The sequence below is a fragment of the Marmota monax genome, unplaced genomic scaffold (assembly GCF_021218885.2).
Source record: "Marmota monax isolate L192 unplaced genomic scaffold, Marmota_monax_Labrador192_F-V1.1 WCK01_AAM20220418_F8-fsc00018, whole genome shotgun sequence".
Taxonomy (NCBI): Eukaryota; Metazoa; Chordata; class Mammalia; order Rodentia; family Sciuridae; genus Marmota; species Marmota monax.
Genome location: NW_026692201.1, coordinates 6338473 through 6362150, shown reverse-complemented (window position 1 = coordinate 6362150; position 23678 = coordinate 6338473). Strand labels below are relative to the sequence as shown.

Here is a 23678-nt window from a genome sequence, read left to right as displayed (position 1 = left end):
GAATCATTGCTGATTTTCACATTAACCATTGCTTTACATTTTTAAATTTCATATTATTGTTAAAATTTTATGCTTGTTTTTCTGAACCATATTTCACAAGCATTTGAAACAGCTAAATTATATAAAATGTCTTTTTATGTGACCACATAAAAATAAATGACTCAATAGGGACTAAGTGTATTCTTCTGTGTGGTGATTGAGGATTTGGAAACAGGGATTATAGTGCAAGGCAGTAACAAACTGTATCTATTTTTAACTTTTTTATTTAATTTTCAGCCTTGCTCACAGCTATTCTATTGCTTTGAAGTACTTTATTTTTTCCTACTGAGCATATTTATTTTGATTTATTTTTTTATTTGTTCTTTTTACATATACATGATATTATAGTTTTTTTTTGACATACTATACATACATGGAGTATAACTTACTCTAATTAGGATTCCGTTCTTGAGGTTGTATATAGTGTGGAGTTTTATTGGTCGTGTGTATTCATATATATGAACATAGGAAAGTTATGTCCGATTCATTCTGTTGTCTTTCCTATTCCAGTCCTCTCTCCCTTCCCTTCATTCCGTTTTGCCTAATCCAGTGAACTTCTCTTCTTTCCTTCTTCCCACCCCCAGTCTATTTTATTTTTGGGTGATGGAGATTGAATCCAGGGTCTCACACATGCTATGCAAGCACTCTGCCACTGAAGCCATCTATTCTTGGTGAAGGAGCTCATTTCTTATTTTTCCCAAGAGAACAAGGATTTATATTGCTTTAACAGAAATCAAAAGAGAATTTCTGGAAGGAGTTAAGTGATCTGCAGTGCCAATTCCTGGTGAGTAATCAAGTAAAATAAGGTGAGGGGAAGTGTTTATTGGTTTAGTGACAAGGCAGTTGTTGGTGACCCTGGTTGTGGTGACAGCAGTAGCAGAGAATGTTAAATTTGGATATAAGATTGTAGTGGATTGATGCATGGGCAAGAAGTGAGTAAAAGAAGACAACTTATCTAAAGAACTTTAACTTTCAGGAGGAGAAAAGATGGTAATTGTAGGGATAAAGACAGTCTAAGAAATTTCATCTCCACCCCATAGATTTAAGTTTATATCCTTTTTAAAATAGTTAATTTATTGTTATTGATGCTTTATGATTATGCATAATAGTGGAATTCATTATGCTATATTCATACATGTCCATAACAGTTTAATCACTCATTCCCCAATGCCTTCCCTTTCTCTCCCATCTCCTGATTCACTTGTTCTTCTCTACTGATCTCCTTTCTATTACAAAGAAGCTGTTTTTTGAGGGATGGACTATTGATAATGCTTAAATGCTGAGTGGAAGGAGGCAATAAAGAAGGGTGTGGAAAATACAGGAGAAGGTGATTCAGGGCACAACTGAGAAAGGAGGCTTGATAAGTTTATAGTGTACAAATGAGAGAGAAAAATGGTTAGAGCATCTCATGGAAGTGGGAGCGGGAGGTGGCCGGGATAAAAGTTTGTGGAGAAGTTTGAAGTAGCTGCTAAGACAATGGGAAGTTCTGTTGACGAAACCATGAAGAATTGTTAGATGATGTTGAGGGCTAGCCTAGTTGAGATTGGAGACTACTGATTTATATTATCAGCAGTTTAATCTTTTTTTCTAGGAGTGTTCAGCAGTCCTGCATAGATGTGAAGAAAATGGGCATATGGGAGGAATGAAAGAAAAACACTGAAAATAAAAGTACCACCAGGAGTGGTGGTGCATGCCTGTAATCCCAGCAACTCAGGATTACAGGGGACTTAGGTTTTGGTTGGTGGGCGCTGTGGATGACAGTTGGGCAAAGAGGTTTGGGATACTGGTAAGAAAGATGTTGTACTAATTGAACATGGTATCTAAGCTGGAGTGGGAAAATAGTATAGTAGTAGGAAATTTATAGAGGAAAAAATAGTTAGGGGACCGGAAATCTGTAGGAAGCCAAAGGACCAGCAGTAGTTGGAGTGATTGAGTGAGAGTGCTAAAAGGATAAGAGACTGACAAAAAAGTTATATGGATTTAGTATTTCAGGATTGAGTCATTTTGGGTATTCACAAGGTTTAGGATATAACTGTGAAAGTGAACAGCTGAAAATTGCCTTTAAGAGAGAATCAGTAAAGCTGATTAGGCCAAGGAACTTAGAAATCAGGATACTAATTATTTCAATTATTTCTTTTGACATAACCCCTCCATCCATCTTTTGACTTTTTTTTTTTTGTAGTACTGAGGATTGAACCCAGGAGCAGCATGCTACCACTGACCTTACTTATTTGTTTTTATTTTTGAGACAAGGTCTAAGTAAGTTTCTGAGGCTGGTCTTGAAACTGCATTCCTTCTGCCTCAGCCTCCTGTGTTGCTGGGATTATAGGCATGCACCACCATTCCTGGTGGTACTTTTATTTTCAGTGTTTTTCTGTCATTCCTCCCATTTTCCTCAAGAACTCATAAGTCTACCCAGTCTTAAAACAACATTTTGGTTCTGTTTTCTGTCCTTCTTGTTAAACTTTGGTGGGAGAATCAAGTATAAATGTTGTCTATTCAAATCTACCTTTGTTTCTAGACTTGAGCCTCTTTTTCTCCTTAAAACTTACTACCCCATACCCATGGTGGTGCTTGGGATTGAAGGTGGGGCCTTATGCATGTTAGACGAGCACTTTATCACTGCCTAAATCCTCACTGAGGTGCATATTCTCAGCCAAATCTCACTCTTTTTTTTTTTTATATATTTGTTTAGTTAGTAGATGGACACAATTTCTTTATTTTTATTTATTTATTTTATGTGGTGCTGAGTATCAAACCCAGGGCCTCATGTGTGCGAGGTAAGCACTCTACCACTGAGCCACAACCCCAGCCCCAAATCTCACTCTTTAAAGATCTCCAGGGCTCAGTTAACCCAGTCTATGTCAGCTTAATTATTTGCACCAAATATTTTTCTATTCACTAGTGTTATGAATATGAGCCCCAGTTATTCAGCCAGAACTGAATCATATTAGTGCTAAATATCTTTTTATATGGGTGACCTCTTTACCCATCTAATGCCATATCCTATTGCTTTCCCCTCCAAATACTCTTAGGTTCATTCTTTATGGCTCCTACTTCAAATTTTATAGGGCTCCATGCATACATACTTTTACTGTCTCACCTTTTTTCTAGTACTCAATGTGATCCAAAGTGTATGACTGCCTAGAAGGTCTCTTACTTTGCAAAATAGAGAAGTTGTCTGAACTCATAGGAGCTATTTCCTCATGTTTTTGTTCCTTTGGAACTCTAGGGCTTTATATTTGTTCTTTGAAAAGAGTCTTATATTCAAGTATTACTTTGCAGAACATATTCATGTACTTTTTCAGTTGAGATTAACAATGTCAAATGGAATAAGGAGTGCACAGAATTTTGAAGAAGGGAGTTGTCATTGAAAGTTTAAAGCTGCTATAGAAGTTGGAAGCCTCAACATAAAAAGATTAGGAAAGATTGAAGGATTTTCTTGGTAGGGGAAAAAACAAGGCTGAAGGTAGAATATTCTGCAACAATGAATAAACTAGTTTGGATAAAGACAAAGAATTCTTAGGAGCGGTGGAACATGAGATTCAAGAGGTAGTTGTTAAAGTATGAAGAAAATTGAACTTCTGTGCTAAGAATAAGAGTTGATGATTACGAATGATTATTGCAGTGTTGTTTTGGAAAGATTCATCAGATACTGAATGGAGGAAAGATTGGAGAAAAGAGACTGGAGATGTATAATCATAAAGAAGAGTATTAGAAAAGACTATTAAGTAACATGATCATGGTTTATATTTTTGTCTTAAGTGTATATGATGAGGAAGGAAAGTGAACAGCATTAGAAAAGAGGGGTCTGTAGGTCTTAATTTCTCCAGATTTGGGTGAGGGAAGCTGGAGGGTTTCAAGCTTATCTGGAAGAGTGTTAGGACTGCTGGTGGAGATGGGAAAGGGCTGAGAGGGTCTTTGGGAAGGTAGGAGTACATTTTGTTTGGTGATGTTGGACTATAGTTAAGAGAGCAGGTCTGTAGGTATATATTTGAAAATGAATTGAGATGAGAGAACAATATATAGTTGTCTGTGATAAGTAATTTGACTTTTCATTATAGTTAATCAAATTCTGTCAGAAGTCAGTTCTTGAGATATGTTTGTGGTTATTGAGAAAGTCAGTTTAAATATACTTGGGAATGGAAAACAAAATAACCACATAGCATCTCTAAGTACATTAGTCCAAAATAGCATGAGCAATCAGTTTACTAGAGAAAGAATAGAAATGGCTACTGCAGAGTAATTAAAGGAATGCAAACATCACTCCTATATTCATTTATGAAATAATGATGATAGAGGATAGTTTTTGTTATAATTTTATTTGGCAAAGTAAAAGGTGGGTAACCCCATATTATTAGCTAAAATTTTTGGTGAAATTTTACATAGTCTTTGAAATCCAGAAGTCTGGTACATTTGAATATTTGAGCTTACCAAACCTTTGAGGGCAGTAAAAATTATTTTACAGATACTTTTAAGTATACTTAAGATCAAAATAAATGACTATATGTTGTAGAAATGCTAATACTAATTAAAAGTACATAATAGTTAAAAACACATAGCTCTTACAGTTTGTTTATCTGACAATGTCAACAATTATAAAATAACGCATTGGGGCTAGGATTGTGGCACAGTATTAGAGCACTTGCCTAGCAGGAGTGAGGCACTGAGTTCTATCCTTAGCACCACATTAAAAAAAGTAAATAAAAATATTGTGTCCATCTATAACTAAAAATATAAACAAAAGTAATGCATTTTTTTCAAGATCAGTGGATAGTTGAATCTTTGTTTAAAGAGAATATGTGGTTAAGTGCCTGGAAGTCAGAGGTAATTTAAACATTTTTAGAGTTTAAACATTATCAGAGTTCAGTGGAATTAAGTATATTCACATTGTTGTTCATCAAATCTATAGAAATCTTTCATCTTGCAACATTGCCATGTCACTTTAAAAGCTGAGTTTTTTACTAAATTTTCAAGTGCTTTAGGGATAAGTCTTATCTAAGATAGAGATTGCATATTGGTATCCTCAATTCCCTACACAGAAGGCTGATCCAAACTCATCAGATGGAAGACTTACCTTCTGTGGGCTTGGAAAGTTTTTTTTTTTTTTTTTTTTTTAAGAATTTAAAAATTAATTAGCTTCGAGTTGGCATATCTTATTAACAGTTGTAGAAAACTTATATTTATTCCAGTATAGTTTATGAATTTCTTGGAGGAAAATCTAATACTGATACTCAAACTTGATACACAAACTGACTCTTTGGCATGTCTGTGTTTATGCCCATCTGTTCCTGTGGCACCATGCCCATTATTATGGTGGCATGCCAGTAGCAGTGAGGCATGTGAGCCAACAGAGATGAATTGTTTGGATGGAATACACTATTCTGTAATACTAATTAATTTTGAGCTGATGAATCTACATGAGATAATGTTAACCAAATACAGTCAAAATAATGTCAGTGAAAGTAAAATTTATTTTGACTTATGCAGGAGTGTATCACAGATGTTTTAGACTACCTTTGAGAATAATTAGAATCAGTGTTTACTATGGTTACAGTTTTCAGTTTTCTTTACATAAAAATTTTAGGTTTAAAAGAAAAAAATATTTTTGGGGGATGGATTGTAGATTGAGAGGAAGTGGATGACACTATAAGTTGTGGGTTTTATATTTCTTATAAGGTATTCACAGTTCTTAAAATATATTTTTGATGTAGTCACCCTTACAGCAAAAGTTGACACCAGAATGGTAATGGGAAGTGTGTTACATTTCAAAACAAGACTCTTGTTTACTTCGTTGCTTTGCTGTTTTCTAGAGCTATGATGGTGTACTAAAAATTGTATTATTTTAGAGTTTGTTAAACATTTTATAGTTTTTCTACTTACATGTTATCCTTATATTTTTCTGTGCCTCAGTTTCATTATCTATCAAATGGGAATAATTATAGCCACACATATTTCATAACGACTTTTTGTCTCTATGAATAGAAGACAGTAAAAAAATAAGTGTTGTGAGTTCTGGAAAACAATACCCTATTAAATGGCCAAGTAACTTACTAATAAACATGAGATGTGTTAGTGGTAAATATAGAAAGGATATAACTACCATTCCCATATCCTCAGGTAACTAAATCAACTATATAGTTATAGTGTGTATTCTTAAAGAAATTTCTTTTTTAAATCGAAGGGTTTTATACCTGTACACACCCACACCACCCACATGCCTCTTAAGTTCTTGTTTTCCCCTTAATTTATCTTGAAATCTTTTTAAAATATATATATATATATATATATATATATATATATTATTTTTTAGTTGTAGTTGGGCATAATACCTTTATTTATTTATTTTTATGTGGCACTAAGTATCGAACCCAGAGCCTCGCATGTCCTAGGCGAGCACTCTACCACTGAGCCCAAACCCCAGCCCTATCTTGAAATCTTTCCATACTTTTGTATGAAACTGTTTCAGTCTTTTAAACAACTGTGTTTTTCCTTTTATTCCTTTTATTTAATTTGTTCCATCTTTGATGGGCATTTGATTAATTTCAGTTTTTGCCAAGTATAAGCAACACCGTGATATAAAGTTTTGCATAATTGTGTGCATTTAGAATCGTAAGCCAAAGGTTATTGCATTTTAAATTATGATAGATATTATTGAATTACCTTCCAGATACATTACACCAGGTTTCTCCCAATTAAGAGTACTAAAAATTTGTTTTCCTTTACTTTTTACTGGTCCTATAAAATCCAATGGTATTTGTCAAACTTATAGGTGTAAAATGCTGTTACACTGAATTCTTATTATTATGAATGTATATAAGTCATCTTTTTCATATTTATTGGCTTTTTTAAAAGTGAAATACTTTTAAAAATATCCTTTATTTCTCTATGGATCAGTTTTTGCTGATTAGTAAAGGGCTCTTTGTATTTTAAAGAATTTGCATTTTTATCTTATGAATCCTAAAATAAATCTTTTGATTTCATTTTCTGGCAGTTTTTTGTATGCAAAAACTTAAAAGAATTTCTGTGTTTATATTTGCCAGTTTTTTCTTTTATTGCTTCTAAGACTTCCCTGGTCTTTTAGTCTCTTATATAAAGTGGCATTTTTTGATTTATAGTGCTATTAAATAGTGAAAAAGAACTTTTTTTTACCTATTCCAAACAGTTTTTCTGTCTTAGCCTGTATCAACTCAACTACATCAGTGACCCTATAAGATTTCCTTTAAAACTTTAGGGGTGGGCTGGGGATGTGGCTCAAGTGGTAGCGCGCTTGCCTGGCGTGGTTCGATCCTCAGCACCACATACAAATAAAGATGTTGTGTCTGCCGAGAACTAAAAATAAATATTAAAAAAAATTCTCTCTCTCTCTCAAAAAAAATTGTGCAGCAATTTATAAAAAAAAAAAAAATAAAACTTTAAGGGTATGTAGTTACATTATAGAAGACCCTCCAAAGTTCCTGCTGCTTAGCAAGAGACCAAGTAGCTAAATGCATTGATAAAGGACTTGACAGCTATGGAGACTTGCTGTGATGTATGTATACCATGATGGTTTTTAATATATATAATCATGGTATATGTACATACAGGATGCATGCCTGATTTTTAACCTTTTTCAGGGTCATGAATGCTTTTGAGAATCCAGTGAAAGTTAGAGGTTTTCTGTATCCCTGTAAGGAAAGAGTTTATTTAGTATGCAGCTTGCATTCATTTATTCTTTCAACTAATATTTATTGTGTACCTATTAGGGACTTGTAAAGAATTTATTCTATTTAAGAACATTTATAGGCTGTTTTTAGACTTTCTTTTGAGTCCTCATTCAGAGATTCATGGAGGTCTTTTGTGATCACTCTATTACCTTTTCTATTTTAATTCTTTGCATATTTCCTCTCTATTCTTTCTCTTTTCCATTTTCCCTTCTTCCCTTGTCCTTTTTCCTCTGTCATTCCCTTTATCCCCTCCACCCCTGTTCATTCTTAGAATGTAAGTTTCAAGTGATCAGGGACACCAGTTCCTCAGAACAGTTCCTGAAACATAGGGTATTTAGTAAATAAACGTGCTAGGACCAGTGATAATTGCTTTATGATCTCATTGAGTCTTTATAACAAACTAATTGACACCAACTTTTAGTTTAGTTGACTTTTTCTATTGTAGTTCGATTTCTATTTTATTGGATTCTTATCTTTATTGTTCCCTTATCTGCATTGTTAACTCTCTCACTTGCAGGTTCCCTCACTAGAACATTGTTCTGATGTCCTTCTCTTTGGCTTACTCTGACTACCCTATTTAAGATTGCCTCCTCCTTTTTTTTTTTTTTCTTCATTCTCTCCCCCTCTGTTCTATTTTCTTTCCATATAATCTCATGACTGATAATTTACTTATTTATTATGTTTATTGTTTCTTTAACTTACTAGAATGAAATCTATGAGAGCAAGTTTTTCCCCTAATTTTTCTTTTTTGGTGTGCCACAAATACACATGGAGAATAAGATGAGAATAGAGTTATATAATCTAAGAGAAGAGGTTTAAGGGTGGAAGAACAGTAGTTAATTGTATTAGAATGGAGGAATAATCTAAAAGTATCCATGAGATTTTATATTGGATTTTTAAATTAAGAGGCAATTTGTTGTCTTGTGTGAGGCAACTTTTCATAAGGGAGAAAAAGAAAACTATGGAGGGTTGAGGAAATGGTTATAACATTATGGACTTTTCAATCTTGTGAGCAGTATAGTAGGAAATGTTCATATTTACTTGGATAATTTATGGTTCTTCCTTTTAGAGAGTTAAGAGATGGATGAGTATGTGTTTTGTTTTTATTTTATGTTGTACTTATTAACAGAATACATAGTGCCCAGAGCTATTCTAGGTTCCAAGTGTCATCCATGGGAAGTGTAGGCCCAAAGTAACCTGAAAGCATTATTAAATCTTAATGTTGTACACATAAACTCACCATGAAGGCCCATCCCTTTGGTATGTAGCATGGGAAATAGGTAAATCCTGACTTTTGTATTCAGCTTTCCTTTTTTTCTTTCTGCACATCCATTGATGTTTACAAAGTGCCATCTGGAGTAGTATGATCTTTTTTTTTTTTTTTAAGAGAGAGAGAATTTTTTAATATTTATTTTTTAGTTTTTGGCGGACACAACATCTTTGTATGTGGTGCTGAGGATCGAACCCAGGCCGCATGCATGCCAGGCGAGCGCGCTACCGCTTGAGCCACATCCCCAGCCCATAGTATGATCTTTTGTTTGAGTGGTTCTCAAAGCATAAAGAGGTGCCCGAGTTTTATAATTTGGAGCAGGGCTTAGTAAAGATTCAACCCTTTCCTCTTTGTAGCTCTTGATACATTCTTTTTGGATATGTGCCTCCAGTTGAAAGTCACTATTCTGCATCACTTTTCCCAGTCTATCATTTTTGGATTTAAGTTTCAGGTATTGCTTTCTGTGATACACAACTTTTGGTAATTGAGAAAAAGAAGGTAACTGGGTAGAGTGACTAGATAATAACAGTAAAGTACTGGATATTTCAAAAGAGCCAGAAGAAAGGATTTTTAATGTTTTTACCACAAAGAAATCATATATGTTTGAAGAGATAGATATGCTAGATATGCTTACTCTGATTTGAACAGTATCAAATGTTACATGTATTGAAACATCACATGGTACCCCATAAATATATATAGTTTTTGTGGCACTTAAAAAATATAAAAATTATCCATAGAAGCTTTACTCATGGTAACAAAAGAATGGAAAGAAACCAAACATACATTCATTATTGACTAGATAAATAAACTTTGGCAGATGAACATAATTAGATTAAAAATGGTGTATTATTGATATGTGTAGCATCCTGAATGCATACTTATGCTATGTGAAAGAAGACAAATACAAGATACCAAATGTTGTGTGATCTCATTTATATAAAATTCTAGAATAGACAAAGTATAGTAATAGAAAGTTGATCTAGTGGTACTTGAGGTGGATAGGAAATACCAAGGAGAGTGACTGCAAAAGCGCATGCACATGCTTTTCGAGATGAAAAGTACCACACCAAGGTTGTGTAGTGATTACATGGCTTTCTACTTATTTGAAAACTCACTATATTGTACTCTTAAAAATAATTTTATTGTAATACCTAAATAAAATTGACATCCTCACCCTCCGCCCCCTGCAAAAAAGAAAAAGAAAAAAGATGATTATGTAGTTCAGTGGCCTCAAACTGGTGAAGGACCTTTTTTCTTTAATATTTTCAACTTGTCATGGATGGATAATTCTATAAACTACAATAAAAATAAATTACTAGAAAAATAAAATGAAAAAAACATGAAAATATAAGATCCAATTTTATGTATTTGATTCAATAAGCATAAAATTGTACTGTCAGATTGCTTTGTCAGGTTTCTAAATGTGCATACTCTGAATTTCTGTACGTATTTCTTAAAAGGTCAGTAATAAAAGTGTGTGGATTGGTAAACAACAAACTTCTGGGTTCTTGCATGAAACTTCCTCAGAGAATGCTTTGAGTAGCATTTATAATAGCAATAGTGTGACATAGTTTTAATTTTTCCCTTGATTTACATTGCCTTTAAAAGGAGTGGAATGGTTTAATGAATTGTGGATTTTAGATGTATAAAAAAGGTAATTTATACTGTGTAAAAGCCCCAATACCTCTTAAATTCTTATATGTAACTGGTAAAATTTTGCTTTTCATAGTTAGTTATTTTGGTGCTAGAATATGAGTGGCTTTCCTGGTAATAATAAGTGCTTTAACTTTTCTCTGTTCCTTGAAACTTAAAATAGGCATTTTTTTGAACATGAAAGGAAAAGTTATACCATTTAACACCACAAGATGTCACTTACGTAAAAATAAAGTTGGTATCCTAATACTCAAAGCCAGACAGCTGCAGGTAACTAGGTATATGAAGAACTAAGTAAATAAAACAATCAATCAAAAAACCCACTTTTTTTTTTCTGAAGCAAGGATTTGTTTTGACTCTATGAAAATATTGCTGATACAACATTATTTTCAATCTTGATGTTTAGCAAAAAGAATTTTTAAATTTCTAAGATGTTTGTAGTAATACATATTAATGGATCATTTTTGAATTCACATATGAAAAAGGTAGACTTAAAATGACTCAGTAGAAGTGAATATATTTTGGAAGGAAGATTTTTTTTTTTTGGTGCTGGGGATCGAACCCAGGGCCTTGTGCATGCAAGCCAAGCACCCTACCAACTGAGCTATATCATATCCCAGCTAGATGTGAAGATATTTTGAAGGTGAATGAAGTGTTGTGGTATTAACTCTTCCAAATCTTTACTATTTTGATGATAAGAAGAGAGAAATTTGGGAAGAAATATGTAATTAAGTATCATAACTTTTTAGGTCTTAGTGACAGACATTTTGAGAAGTTGAACATTGCATCAGGGTGAAGCAAGGCCTAGGGTTTTCTCTTCTTGTTTCTTGTTTCTTAGCTCTTTCCCTGTGTTAACATAAAAGATGTTTGGGTTTTTTAATATTTATGTATGTATGTATGTATGTGATGATAAGGATCGAACCGAGTGCCTCACACATGCTAGGCAAGTACTCTGCTACTGAGTTACAGCCCCAGCCCCAAGACATTGTTTTTGCTGTTGAAGAATATCTCTTCTCTTAAATGAGAAGAGCAAAACCTTTGGCTTTAATACCAGAATCCTGTTTTCTTGTTTTTAGTTTGAGAGAGCAGGTCAGGACCAAGGTGTTTGAGTAGGGGACTCTGGCATCTTGGGCTTAAGAGGAACAAACTAGGTTTCCATTAGGACATGAATAAGATTATGTCTGGGGTTAGAGGTTGGGCTGTCCTAAAAATTGATGTTTCATTCTTCTTCACTGCTCACTTCTGTCTATAGATAACACTGGTAGAGGAGAATGATGGAATACTCGTGGGGAAAAGGAAAAGGGAACAGGCAGGAGAAAATTGTTTTCTTCCTTTGTGGCATGTATGAGTGTGATCAAATATATACACCACCCATGTATCTTTTCAGTTTAGTTCTTATCCAGTTGCTTTCTTGTTTGTTTATTTATTTGCTTTCTTAACTTTTAATAAGATTTTCAAGGTTTCTTTTAGGTTTGGGATTTTCACTTACAAAATTATACTCAGTCAATAGATAATAAAAAAAATAGCAAAATTAGAGGAAAAGGAGATAAAATTATTTGCATTAATTTTACTCCCTTTTCTGTTGCCTGTGCAATATGAAAGAGCCTGAGAAGTTTTAAGAATGTAAAGTTTATTATAGTGAATATTTATATATAATATTTTAATAGTAGTTGTATATCCTCAGAGATAGTTTTTATATATTGCTGAATCTATTATATATTTGTGGTTGCAATTTTAGGGAAACATAGATGTCTTTTTTTTTAGAGAGAGAGAGAGAGAGAGATTATTTTTTAATATTTATTTTTTTAGTTTTCGGGGGACACAACATCTTTATTTTATTTGTATGTGGTGCTGAGGATCGAACCCAGCGCCCCATGCATGCCAGGCAAGTGCACTACCGCTTGAGCCACATCCCCAGCCCTAGATGTCTTAATTATTGTATTTAGTTATTTTTTTTAATCTCCCACAAATGGTCACTATTGCATTTAATTTTTTGAGTAGTTTGGAAAGTAAGAGTAACTTTTTCAAAATAAATTTCATTGGTTTTTTTTTTTTTTTGAGAGAGAGAGAGAGAGAATTTTTTAATATTCAGTTTTTAGTTTTCGGCAGACACAACATCTTTGTATGTGGTGCTGAGGATCGAACCCGGGCTGCACTCATGCCAGGTGAGCGCGTTACCGCTTGAGCCACATCCCCAGCCCCAAATTTCATTGCTTTTTAAAAATTTTATTTTTCAGTACTGGGGAACACTCTACCACTGAGCCACATCCCTAGCCCTTTTTATTTTTTTATTTTGAGACAGGGTTTTACTAAATTTCTGATGTTGGCCTCGAACTTGTGATCTTCCTACCTCAATCCTGAGTAGATGGGATTACAGGGGTGCCACTGTGCCCAGCTTTATTGCCTATATTCTTTTTGGAAAAAATGTTCTTAGTTTTCTAAAAACTTTTTTAGCTGCAATGAGAATTTGAAATATTTAACTGCTCCATTAGTTTACCATAACAAAATACCACAGATAGGATGATTTAATCTATGGAAATTTATTTTTTCATGATTTTATTTCTCACAGTTCTGAAGACTGAAAGATCAGATTGTTGGCAACTTTGGCTTATTCTTCAGCTCTTTCTTGCTTGTAGATGGCCATCTTTTTGCTATGTCCCTGTGTGGGACATTCCTCTGTGTGTCTGTCCTAATCTCCTCTTCTTACAAGAACACTAGTTATATTGAATTAGGATCCACCCTTAGATCCTTATTTTAGGTGAATTACCTCTTCAAAGGCTCTGTCTCCAAATATAGTCCCATTCTGAGTTAGGAAGTTAGAAGTTCAACATATGAATTTGGGGATGGAAAGACATAATTTAGCCCATAATAATGCCTGGGTCAATCATTTATTTAAGAAAAAAAATTTAAATTATTTTTATTTAACTCTGGGGCCTTGAACATGCTAGACAAGTGTTCTAGCTATACCCCCAAACCTTACCATTTAATACTTAGCGATTACTGCTTATATTAGGGCTAGAGTTGCAAAATGTTTAAGGGTAAAGTAAGATTTCTTTTTTTTTGTTTGTTTGCTAAGGCTATGTATTTGGAGTAAAGAAGCTCTTCTGGCCTGTATTTAAGCTTCAACTGAGAAGGAAGTTCTCAGTTACATTATCATATCACTGAGGTACATTCGCAACCCTTTTATTTTTTGAGACAGAGTCTCACTAAGTTGCTGAGGCTGACCTTGAACTTGAAATCCTCCTGCCTTAGCCATCTGAATAGCTGGGATTATAGTTTTTATTTGGTGGTTTATATTACTATAAGCTTAGCTTCCTGGCAGTTTTCTTTTTGTTTGATGTACCAAATAAGATCCACTAATTTAAATTCTTGGAAACATGAATTTGATATTCTTAATTTAAGAGTGATGAAATGTTTGATCTCTAATATACTTCCCAAATATAGATATATTCTTTTAGAGAACTAAATATCTTATTCAAAAATGTGACTAAAATGCTATAAAAATTTTTAATATCAACTCTTTGGTGATATGGTTTCCATACAATAAATTATCCACTTAAATGTTAGAATTGGAAGAATTTTGAAAGGTGTGTATACCTGTGAAATCTGTACCACAGTAAAGATACAGAACATTTATGTCATCTTGTGAAGTCACCCACCTCCCCCGCTACTGGGGATGGAACCAGGAGGTCCTTTATCACTGAGGTACATTTGCAACCCTTTTATTTTTTGAGACAGAGTCTCACTAAGTTGCTGAGGCTGACCTTGAACTTCAAATCCTCCTGCCTCAGCCATCTGAATAGCTGGGATTATAGGCATGTGCCACCAGCCTAACTGAAGTAAAAAGTTTTCTCTTCTCACCCTATCTCTGCTTTCTACAGAGTAGTAGAATGTTAACATGAATTATGTCAGGCCCTTTTGTGGCTGGCTTCTTTGACACAAGTGATGATTTTGAGAATTCATCCATCTCCTTGTATGTATCAGTAGTTAATTCTTTTTCATTGATGAGTAGTTTTCCAGTGTATGGATAAATCACATTTGGTGATGAGCATTGTTTCAAGTTGCTTACTGTTATAAGTAAAACTTCGGATATTGTGTAAGTCTTTGTGTGTGTATGTATTATTCTTTCTCTTAGAGAGGAATGTTGGGTCATATGGCAAGTATATGTTTTTTTTTTTTGTACTGGAGATTGAACCCACAGGTGCTTAACCACTGACTCATCTCCCCAGCCCTTTTTTATATTTTATTTTGAAACAAGGTCTTGCTAAGTTGCTTAGGGCCTTGGTAAGTTGCTGAGGCTGATTTTGAACTCTCGATCCTCCTGCCTCAGCCTACTGAACCACTGAGATTACCAGTGTGTGCCACCACTCCCGCAGCAAGGTATATGTTTAAATTTGAAAGAAACATGTAATTTTTTGAAATGGTTGTACCATTTTATATTCCCACTAGCAGTGTTAAAATTCTATTTGCTTCATGTACTTGCTAACATTTATTATTATCACTTTTAATTTAAGCTTTTATAATAGGGTGTATAGTGCTATCATTAAATTTGCATTTTCCTAATGATTAATAATCTCAAGTATCTTCTTGTGTATGTTGGCATTTGTATATCTTCTTTTGTGAAATGTCTGCTTAAATTTTTTTGGTTTTTTTGGGGGGTGGTATTGGCTTGTTTATTAATAACTGAATTGTAATTGTTTATACAACTGCTTTTAAAATTAAATTTTTGTATGAGATAATTATAGATTCACATGTAATTAAAAGAAATAATATAGAGAATACCTATATATCTTTTACCGTTTTCTTCAGTGATAATATCTTGCCAAAGCTACAATACAGTATCATAATCAGGATGTTGAAATTGATATAATCTACCAGTCTTTTTCAGATTTCTCATTTTCTTGTCTTGTGTGTGATTACTTCTATTAAATTTTATCATGTATAGGTACATAAGGCCACCACAACATTAAAAATATAGAATAGTTTCATTATCATAAGGATCCCTTTTATATCTATCCTCCTTCCTTTCTGTCCCCCTCAGCAACTACTAATCATTTCTCCATTTCTATAACTTTATTATTTCAAGAATGTAATATAAATGAGTCATACAGCATAAAACCTTTAGGATTGACGTTTCTCATTCAGCATACATTTTCATCAATAGTTTGTTTCTTTCTGTTACTGAGTTGTATTCCATGGAATAGATATACCACAGTATTCATCCATTGAAGGATATCTGAGCTGTTTCTCTTTTGACTAATAGTAATAAAACTTGTGTATAGGGTTTTGTGTGAGTGTAAATTTTCATTTCTAAGGGGAAAATGCCCAAGAGCATTTGTTAGGTCAAATGGTGATTGCAAGTTTTGTTCTATAACTATTTTAATGCTAATTCAAGGGTTTTTCCTATTTTATTTTATGATTATGACAAAATTTGGGATGACAGAATCGATATACCTGTATTTGCATTGATATTTAAGTATTAAATGCAATACCGAAGAACAGGTTTTTGTTTGTTGGTTTCATTGGTGGGCTTCACGACAGCATAGCACATGAATAAACAAGGGTTAAACAAGAAATATATATTTAGTTATAAATAAGAATAAGTTACTTAAGATTGTCCATAGTATTATTTCAAATTTTTACAAAAATGATATATTTTAATAACTGTCTTATGTAAAAATCCAACTATGGAATTTTTGATTCTTGTAATAGGAATGAAGATCTAAAACAGATGTTGGAGAGCAACAAAGATTCAGCTAAATTGGATGCTATGAAACGGATTGTTGGGGTAGGTAAAAGATTAGATTATTTTGATTTTTGTAAAATGGATAGGTAATGATTATATTAACTATATATATTAAATAATGTATAAATAATATCCCATTTATTCTTTAATGTTAAGTTAGAATATCCTATCTAAAAGAGTGAAAGTATTGAAGTATCAAAAAACAAGACACTTGGGTTCTAATTTCATCTATTCTCTCTTAACTTTTCTACCTCTAAAATCTAATATTTTCCTGTGAGATAGAAGGCATTATTTTATAGACAAAGGACAATGATATAGCTATCATCCTGCATAGACTTCATGCAAAGAAGAATATTCAAGGAATGTTTTGGTACTTCCACCTAAAAGTTGTAAGCACACTTTTGTTTTTCAAATTCCATTACTACCAATAAAAACACATTCAATTTAATAGCCTAGAACTTTAATAAGCATTGTTAAAGGTAAGAGCATATACTTCATTTTAGTTAAAATGCACAATTCAAATAATTGACTACTATGTTATTAGAGGGGTTCTATTACCAGAGAGCTAAAAATATAATGTAGTTCCTAATTATATATACCATCTTTAACAAAAGATGATCACTCTGTCTTCATTTGATATTTTTCATATTCACAAGGGAAAAAACTGGTCTAATTTTGGTAACTATCTGATGCTAAGGAGTCCTGCTTTTGTTTCAATGGAATTACATTTACAGAGTCTATCTTCTTATTACTACTATGCTATTGATGATTTTATTTTCCATTATCTTTATGTAATAAGATAAGAAATATAATTCATTTGCATAATTGCAAAAATAAACTTTACTATAGTAATAGTAAATAGGAAATAGTACTATTTTTCAGAAGGCAATGCCACATAGGAGAACTTGAAATTTTCTTTCTTGTTATATTAAAGTACAAGTCCCATTTAAGAAAAATGGTTACAGATATTAATAGGTTCTGTTAAAGAGTAAAGTGGTATGAAAATGAAATATATGAAAGCAAGGACTAATTATTATCTGTGACACCTATGAATGATCTGGTCTTGCTTTCAGGCAATGAAGGTGGCAATTTTGAGAATCATCTTGTAAATTTTTAATTAAATGTTATACTTTATGCATAATAATATTTATGGATAGACAGTTGCTGTAGTGTTTTGAGATAGAGTCATGCTGTGATTCCTAGGGTGGTCTTGAACTTGCCATCCTCTTGCCTTAGCCTCCTGAGTAGCTGGGAGTGCAGGGCATTTGCCATGTCCTTGACTTGCATGGTTTTTACACACATGAACTTTAATTACCACAATTTAGTTAAGGAATTTAGTTAACTCCCCCAATAATAGTGCAAATTTCAGCTACCATGGTGTAACTGAGTGACTGCATCATGTACAGACTTCACTGCTAGTTCTTCAGGCAGTAAGTACATCACTATGTAAATTACAAATGTGCATCATGATTGTTGATCTATCTTTTCACTTTTTCTAAATGTATCAGTGATTGATCGCTATATGTATGTTACATTCAGCCTCATACAGAAATGAATATAGTTGTGTTGCCTTGTTTTTTGATGAGAAACCCATGTGACATTTTATAAAAATGGATAATTGAAAGAGGGATTTGGTCAGCAAAGATGAAAGTGCCCCAAAGAAATGAAAAGTGATTTCACTGGAAATGAAATTCAGGTAGAGTGTTAATGGAGTTATACAGAAAGAGCTGTGGCAATACTGACATCACTCCTTTTTGACAAGCATGTCTGAATTTCTAACTAACTGAAAGAACTTAGTAAAGATAAGTTATCAATGTAAATGACAGAAAGGATTTTTTTTTTGGTATTGGGAATTGTACCCAGGAGTGCTTAATCACAGAGTCATATCCCAGCCCTTTTAATATATTTTATCTGAAGACATGGTCTCACTGAGTTGCTCATTACCTCATTGAGTTGCTCAGTACTTCATTAGGTTGCTGAGGCTGGCTTTGAACTTGCAATCCTCCTGCTTAAGCCTCCTAAGCTGCTGGAATTACAGGTATGCACCACTGGTGCCTGGTAGGAAAGGGGTTTTGATAAAACGATGAAGATGTCTCAGAAGTAACGATGCTGGTAGAATACCATTAACTAAAGGAATTCCCAGAGATAATTTACAGCATTGAAAGTACAAAAGATAAAATGTTGGGAACTAATCCAAATTTAGAAAGGATTATGACAATTTATCAAGTTAGAGAAAAGATGCTTGCTCAGTATTATAAGTTACACAATGAGAACAAGGCAAGCCCTGTTCAAATGACTTTTTTTTTTCAAACTACTCTTGATAAATTAATTCTCAATGTTTAAATTATAGTACACCAAATAAATAATATTTTTACTATTTTGTGTTTTCCTATAATGGAGAGTTTAATCAAAGTTTTGACAGAAATGTTAAAGGTAACAGATCAGTTATACTTTTTCCAGTGAATTATTAAGATAAATTTGGTGGTTTCAGTTTATATTTCTACAAGTCTCAGTACTGCACTACTATTCAGAGAAGGGACTGCCCGTAATCATTTTATCTTTTTTTAAAAAATTATTTAATTTTTATTTCTGATGGCAAAAACTTCAGAAGAATTTAGATGTCTAACAGTAGATAGTAAAATATGGAATATTTTCCAGCTATCCAAAATGATATTCAGAAATATTGTGAAAACAAAAATATTTGGAAGGAAACATAGTCACTATATTTTTATTTGTTTTTACTTTTCTTAGTGCTTTCTTTTTTAAAGAATTTAATTGATTATTATAATTGTACATTTTATCGAGATTCATTGTTACATATTCATACTTGAACACAGTGTAATTTGGTCAGTTTCATTCTCTAGTACTGCCTCTATTCCTCCTCTCCTTCCCCTGCTGATCTTTCTCTTTTCATGAGATTTCCCTCCCACTAACTTTTTTTCTTTTTCCTAACTTCCATAGGTAAGAGAAAAATGACCCTTGACTTTCCTTAATTATTTCTTTAAACTTTGGCTCTTAAATTCCATTAAAATAATTTATTTCACTAAATTACAGAATACTATTGAAATTCCTGGTTCAAAAAGTGAGGGCAAATGTATAAAGTAGTCTTAAGTAAAAATTTTTAAAAAATCGAAAAATGTGGCATTAGGTGGTATTTTCTGTATTATGTTTTTGACACCAATAAATAGAAATATTCTCATAATCTAGACTACTGGACTATCATAAATATAACTTAAATGTAAATAAGTGGATTATACAAAATGTAAATATAGCCATGCATACCTGGTAGTTACAGACTGTCTCTTTTTGAGAAATTTTGTTTAAAGGGAAATGGTTTTTTTATTTTTATTTTTATTTTTATTTTTTTTTTAATTTTTTATTGTTGACTGTTCAAAACATTACATAGTTCTTGATATATCATATTTCACACTTTGATTCAAGTGGGTTATGAGCTCCCATTTTTACCCCATATACAGATTGCAGAATCACATCAGTTACACATCCATTGATTTACATATTGCCATACTAGTGTCTGTTGTGTTCTGCTGCCTTTCCTATCCTCTACTATCCCCCCACCCTCCCCTCCCCTCCCCTCTTCTCTCTCTGCCCCCTCTACTGACATTCATTTGTCCCCCTTGTATTATTTTTCCCTTTCCCCTCACTTCCTCTTGTATGTACTTTTGTATAACTCTGAGGGTCTCCTTCCATTTCCATGCAATTTCCCTTCTCTCTCCCTTTCCCTCCCACCTCTCATCCCTGTTTAATGTTAATCTTCTTCTCATGCTCTTCGACCCTACTCTGTTCTTAGTTACTCTCCTTATATCAAAGAAGACATTTGGCATTTGTTTTTTAGGGATTGGCTAGCTTCACTTAGCATAATCTGCTCTAATGCCATCCATTTCCCTGTAAATTCTATGATTTTGTCATTTTTTAATGCAGAGTAATACTCCATTGTGTATAAATGCCACATTTTTTTTATCCATTCATCTATTGAAGGGCATCTAGGTTGGTTCCACAGTCTTGCTATTGTGAATTGTGCTGCTATGAACATCGATGTAGCAGTGTCCCTGTAGCATGCTCTTTTTAGGTCTTTAGGGAATAGACCGAGAAGGGGAATAGCTGGGTCAAATGGTGGCTCCATTCCCAGCTTTCCAAGAAATCTCCATACTGCTTTCCAAATTGGCTGCACCAATTTGCAGTCCCACCAGCAATGTACAAGTGTACCCTTTTCCCCACATCCTCGCCAGCACTTGTTGTTGTTTGACTTCATAATGGCTGCCAATCTAACTGGAGTGAGATGGAATCTTAGGGTGGTTTTGATTTGCATTTCTCTGACTGCTAGAGATGGTGAGCATTTTTTCATGTACTTGTTGATTGATTGTATGTCCTCCTCTGAGAAGTGTCTGTTCAGGTCCTTGGCCCATTTGTTGATTGGGTTGTTTGTTCTCTTATTGTCTAATTTTTTGAGTTCTTTGTATACTCTGGATATTAGGGCTCTATCTGAAGTGTGAGGAGTAAAGATTTGTTCCCAGGATGTAGGCTCTCTATTTACCTCTCTTATTGTTTCTTTTGCTGAGAAAAAACTTTTTAGTTTGAGTAAGTCCCATTTGTTGATTCTAGTTATTAACTTTTGTGCTATGGGTGTCCTATTGAGGAATTTGGAGCCCGACCCCACAGTATGTAGATCGTAGCCAACTTTTTCTTCTATCAGACGGCGTGTCTCTGATTTGATATCAAGCTCCTTGATCCATTTTGAATTAACTTTTGTGCATGGCGAGAGAAAGGGATTCAGTTTCATTTTGTTGCATATGGATTTCCAGTTTTCCCAGCACCATTTGTTGAAGATGCTATCCTTCCTCCATTGCATGCTTTTAGCCCCCTTATCAAATATAAGATAGTTGTAGTTTTGTGGATTGGTTTCTGTGTCCTCTATTGTGTACCATTGGTCCACCCGCCTGTTTTGGTACCAGTACCATGCTGTTTTTGTTACTATTGCTCTGTAGTATAGTTTGAAGTCTGGTATCGCTATACCGCCTGATTCACACTTCCTGCTTAGCATTGTTTTTGCTATTCTGGGTCTTTTATTTTTCCATATGAATTTCATGATTGCTTTCTCTATTTCTACAAGAAATGCCGTTGGGATTTTGATTGGCATTGCATTAAACCTATAGAGAACTTTTGGTAATATCGCCATTTTGATGATGTTAGTTCTGCCTATCCATGAACAGGGTATATTTTTCCATCTTCTAAGATCTTCTTCTATTTCTCTCTTTAGGGTTCTGTAGTTTTCATTGTATAAGTCTTTCACCTCTTTTGTTAGGTTGATTCCCAAGTATTTTATTTTTTTTGAAGATATTGTGAATGGAGTGGTTGTCCTCATTTCCATTTCAGAGGATTTGTCGCTGATATACAGGAATGCCTTTGATTTATGCGTGTTGATTTTATATCCTGCCACTTTGCTGAATTCATTTATTAGCTCTAATAGTTTCTTTGTAGAGCCTTTTGGGTCTGCTAGGTATAGAATCATGTCAACTGCAAATAGTGGTAATTTAAGTTCTTCTTTTCCTATTTTGATGCCTTTAATTTCTTTCGTCTGTCTAATTGCTCTGGCCAGTGTTTCGAGAACTATGTTGAACAGAAGTGGTGAGAGAGGGCATCCCTGTCTTGTTCCAGATTTTAGAGGGAATGCCTTCAGTTTTTCTCCAGTCAGAATGATGCTAGCCTGAGGCTTAGCATAGATTGCTCTTACAATATTGAGGTATGTTCTTGTTATCCCTAGTTTTTCTAGAGTTTTGAACATAAAGGGATGCTGTACTTTGTCGAATGCTTTTTCCGCATCTATGGAGATGATCATATGGTTCTTATTTTTAAGTCTATTGATGTGGTGAATAACATCTATTGATTTCCGTATATTGAACCAGCCTTGCATCCCAGGGATGAATCCTACTTGATCATGGTGCACAATTTTTTTGATATGTTTTTGTATCCGATTCGCCAGAATTTTATTGAGGATTTTTGCATCTAGGTTCATTAGAGATATTGGTCTGTAGTTTTCTTTCTTTGAAGTGTCTTTGTCTGGTTTAGGTATCAGGGTGATGTTGGCCTCGTAGAATGAATTTGGAAGTTCTCCCTCTTTTTCTATTTCCTGAAGTAGCTTGAAAAGTATTGGTATTAGTTACTCTTTAAAGGTTTTGTAAAACTCTGCTGTATACCCATCCGGTCCTGGGCTTTTCTTAGTTTGTAGTCTTTTGATGGTTTCTTCTATTTCCTCAATTGATATTGGTCTGTTTAGGTTGTCTATATCCTCCTGACTCAATCTGGGCAGATCATATGACTTAAGAAATTTATCTATGCCTTCACTATCTTCTAATTTATTGGAGTATAAGGATTCAAAATAATTTTTGATTATCTTCTGTATATCTGAAGTGTCTGTTGTGATATTGCCTTTTTCATCCCGTATGCTAGTTCTCTCTGTTCTTCTCTTCGATAGCATGGCTAAGGGTCTGTCGATTTTGTTTATTTTTTCAAAGAACCAACTTTTAGTTTTGTCAATTTTTTCAATTGTTTCTTTTGTTTCGATTTCATTAATTTCAGCTCTGATTTTAATTATTTCTTGCCTTCTACTTCTTTTGCTGTTGTTTTACTCTTCTTTTTCTAGGATTTTGAGATGAAGTATGAGATCATTTATTTGTTGGTTTTTTCTTTTTTTAAGGAATGAACTCCAAGCAATGAATTTTCCTCTTAGAACTGCTTTCAATGTGTCCCATAGATTCCGATATGTTGTGTCTGTGTTTTCATTAATCTCTAAGAATTTTTTAATTTCCTCCTTGAAGTCTTCTATAACCCATTGATCATTCAGTAACCTATTGTTCATTCTCCAATTGATGTATTCTTTTTCCTTCCTTCTTTTATCGTTGATTTTCAGTTCCATTCCATTATGATCAGATAGGATGCATGGTATTATCTCTACTCCTTTATATTGTCTAAGAGTTTCCCTGTGACATAAAATGATCTATTTTTGAGAAGGATCCATGTGCTGCTGAGAAAAAAGTGTAACTGCTTGATATTGGGTGGTATATTCTATATATGTCAATTAAGTCTAGGTTATTAATTGTGTTATTGAGTTCTATAGTTTCCTTATTCAACTTTTGTTTGGAAGATCTGTCCAGTGGTGAGAGAGGTGTGTTGAAGTCTCCCATGATTATTGTATGGTGGTCTATTAGACTCTTGAACTTGAGAAGAGTTTGTTTGATGAACATAG

General features: G+C 33.6%; 1 protein-coding gene across 6 annotated transcripts in view; it reads left to right on the top strand.

Moving 5' to 3' along the window:
• Positions 1 to 23678, top strand: part of Ap3b1 (adaptor related protein complex 3 subunit beta 1) — a 244997-nt gene that overhangs the window by 13039 nt on the left and 208280 nt on the right. For 4 of the 6 annotated variants that reach the window (XM_046427561.2, XM_058574270.1, XM_058574276.1 and 1 more), the window contains exon 2: positions 16384 to 16459. The exons of 1 other annotated variant lie outside the window; for it this stretch is intronic. In XM_046427561.2, the coding sequence (XP_046283517.1) occupies positions 16384 to 16459 (76 nt within the window). Of the gene's footprint in view, positions 1 to 456; positions 824 to 16383; positions 16460 to 23678 lie in introns of those variants that run through there. One more of the 6 variants, XM_058574278.1, reaches the window with a different exon arrangement.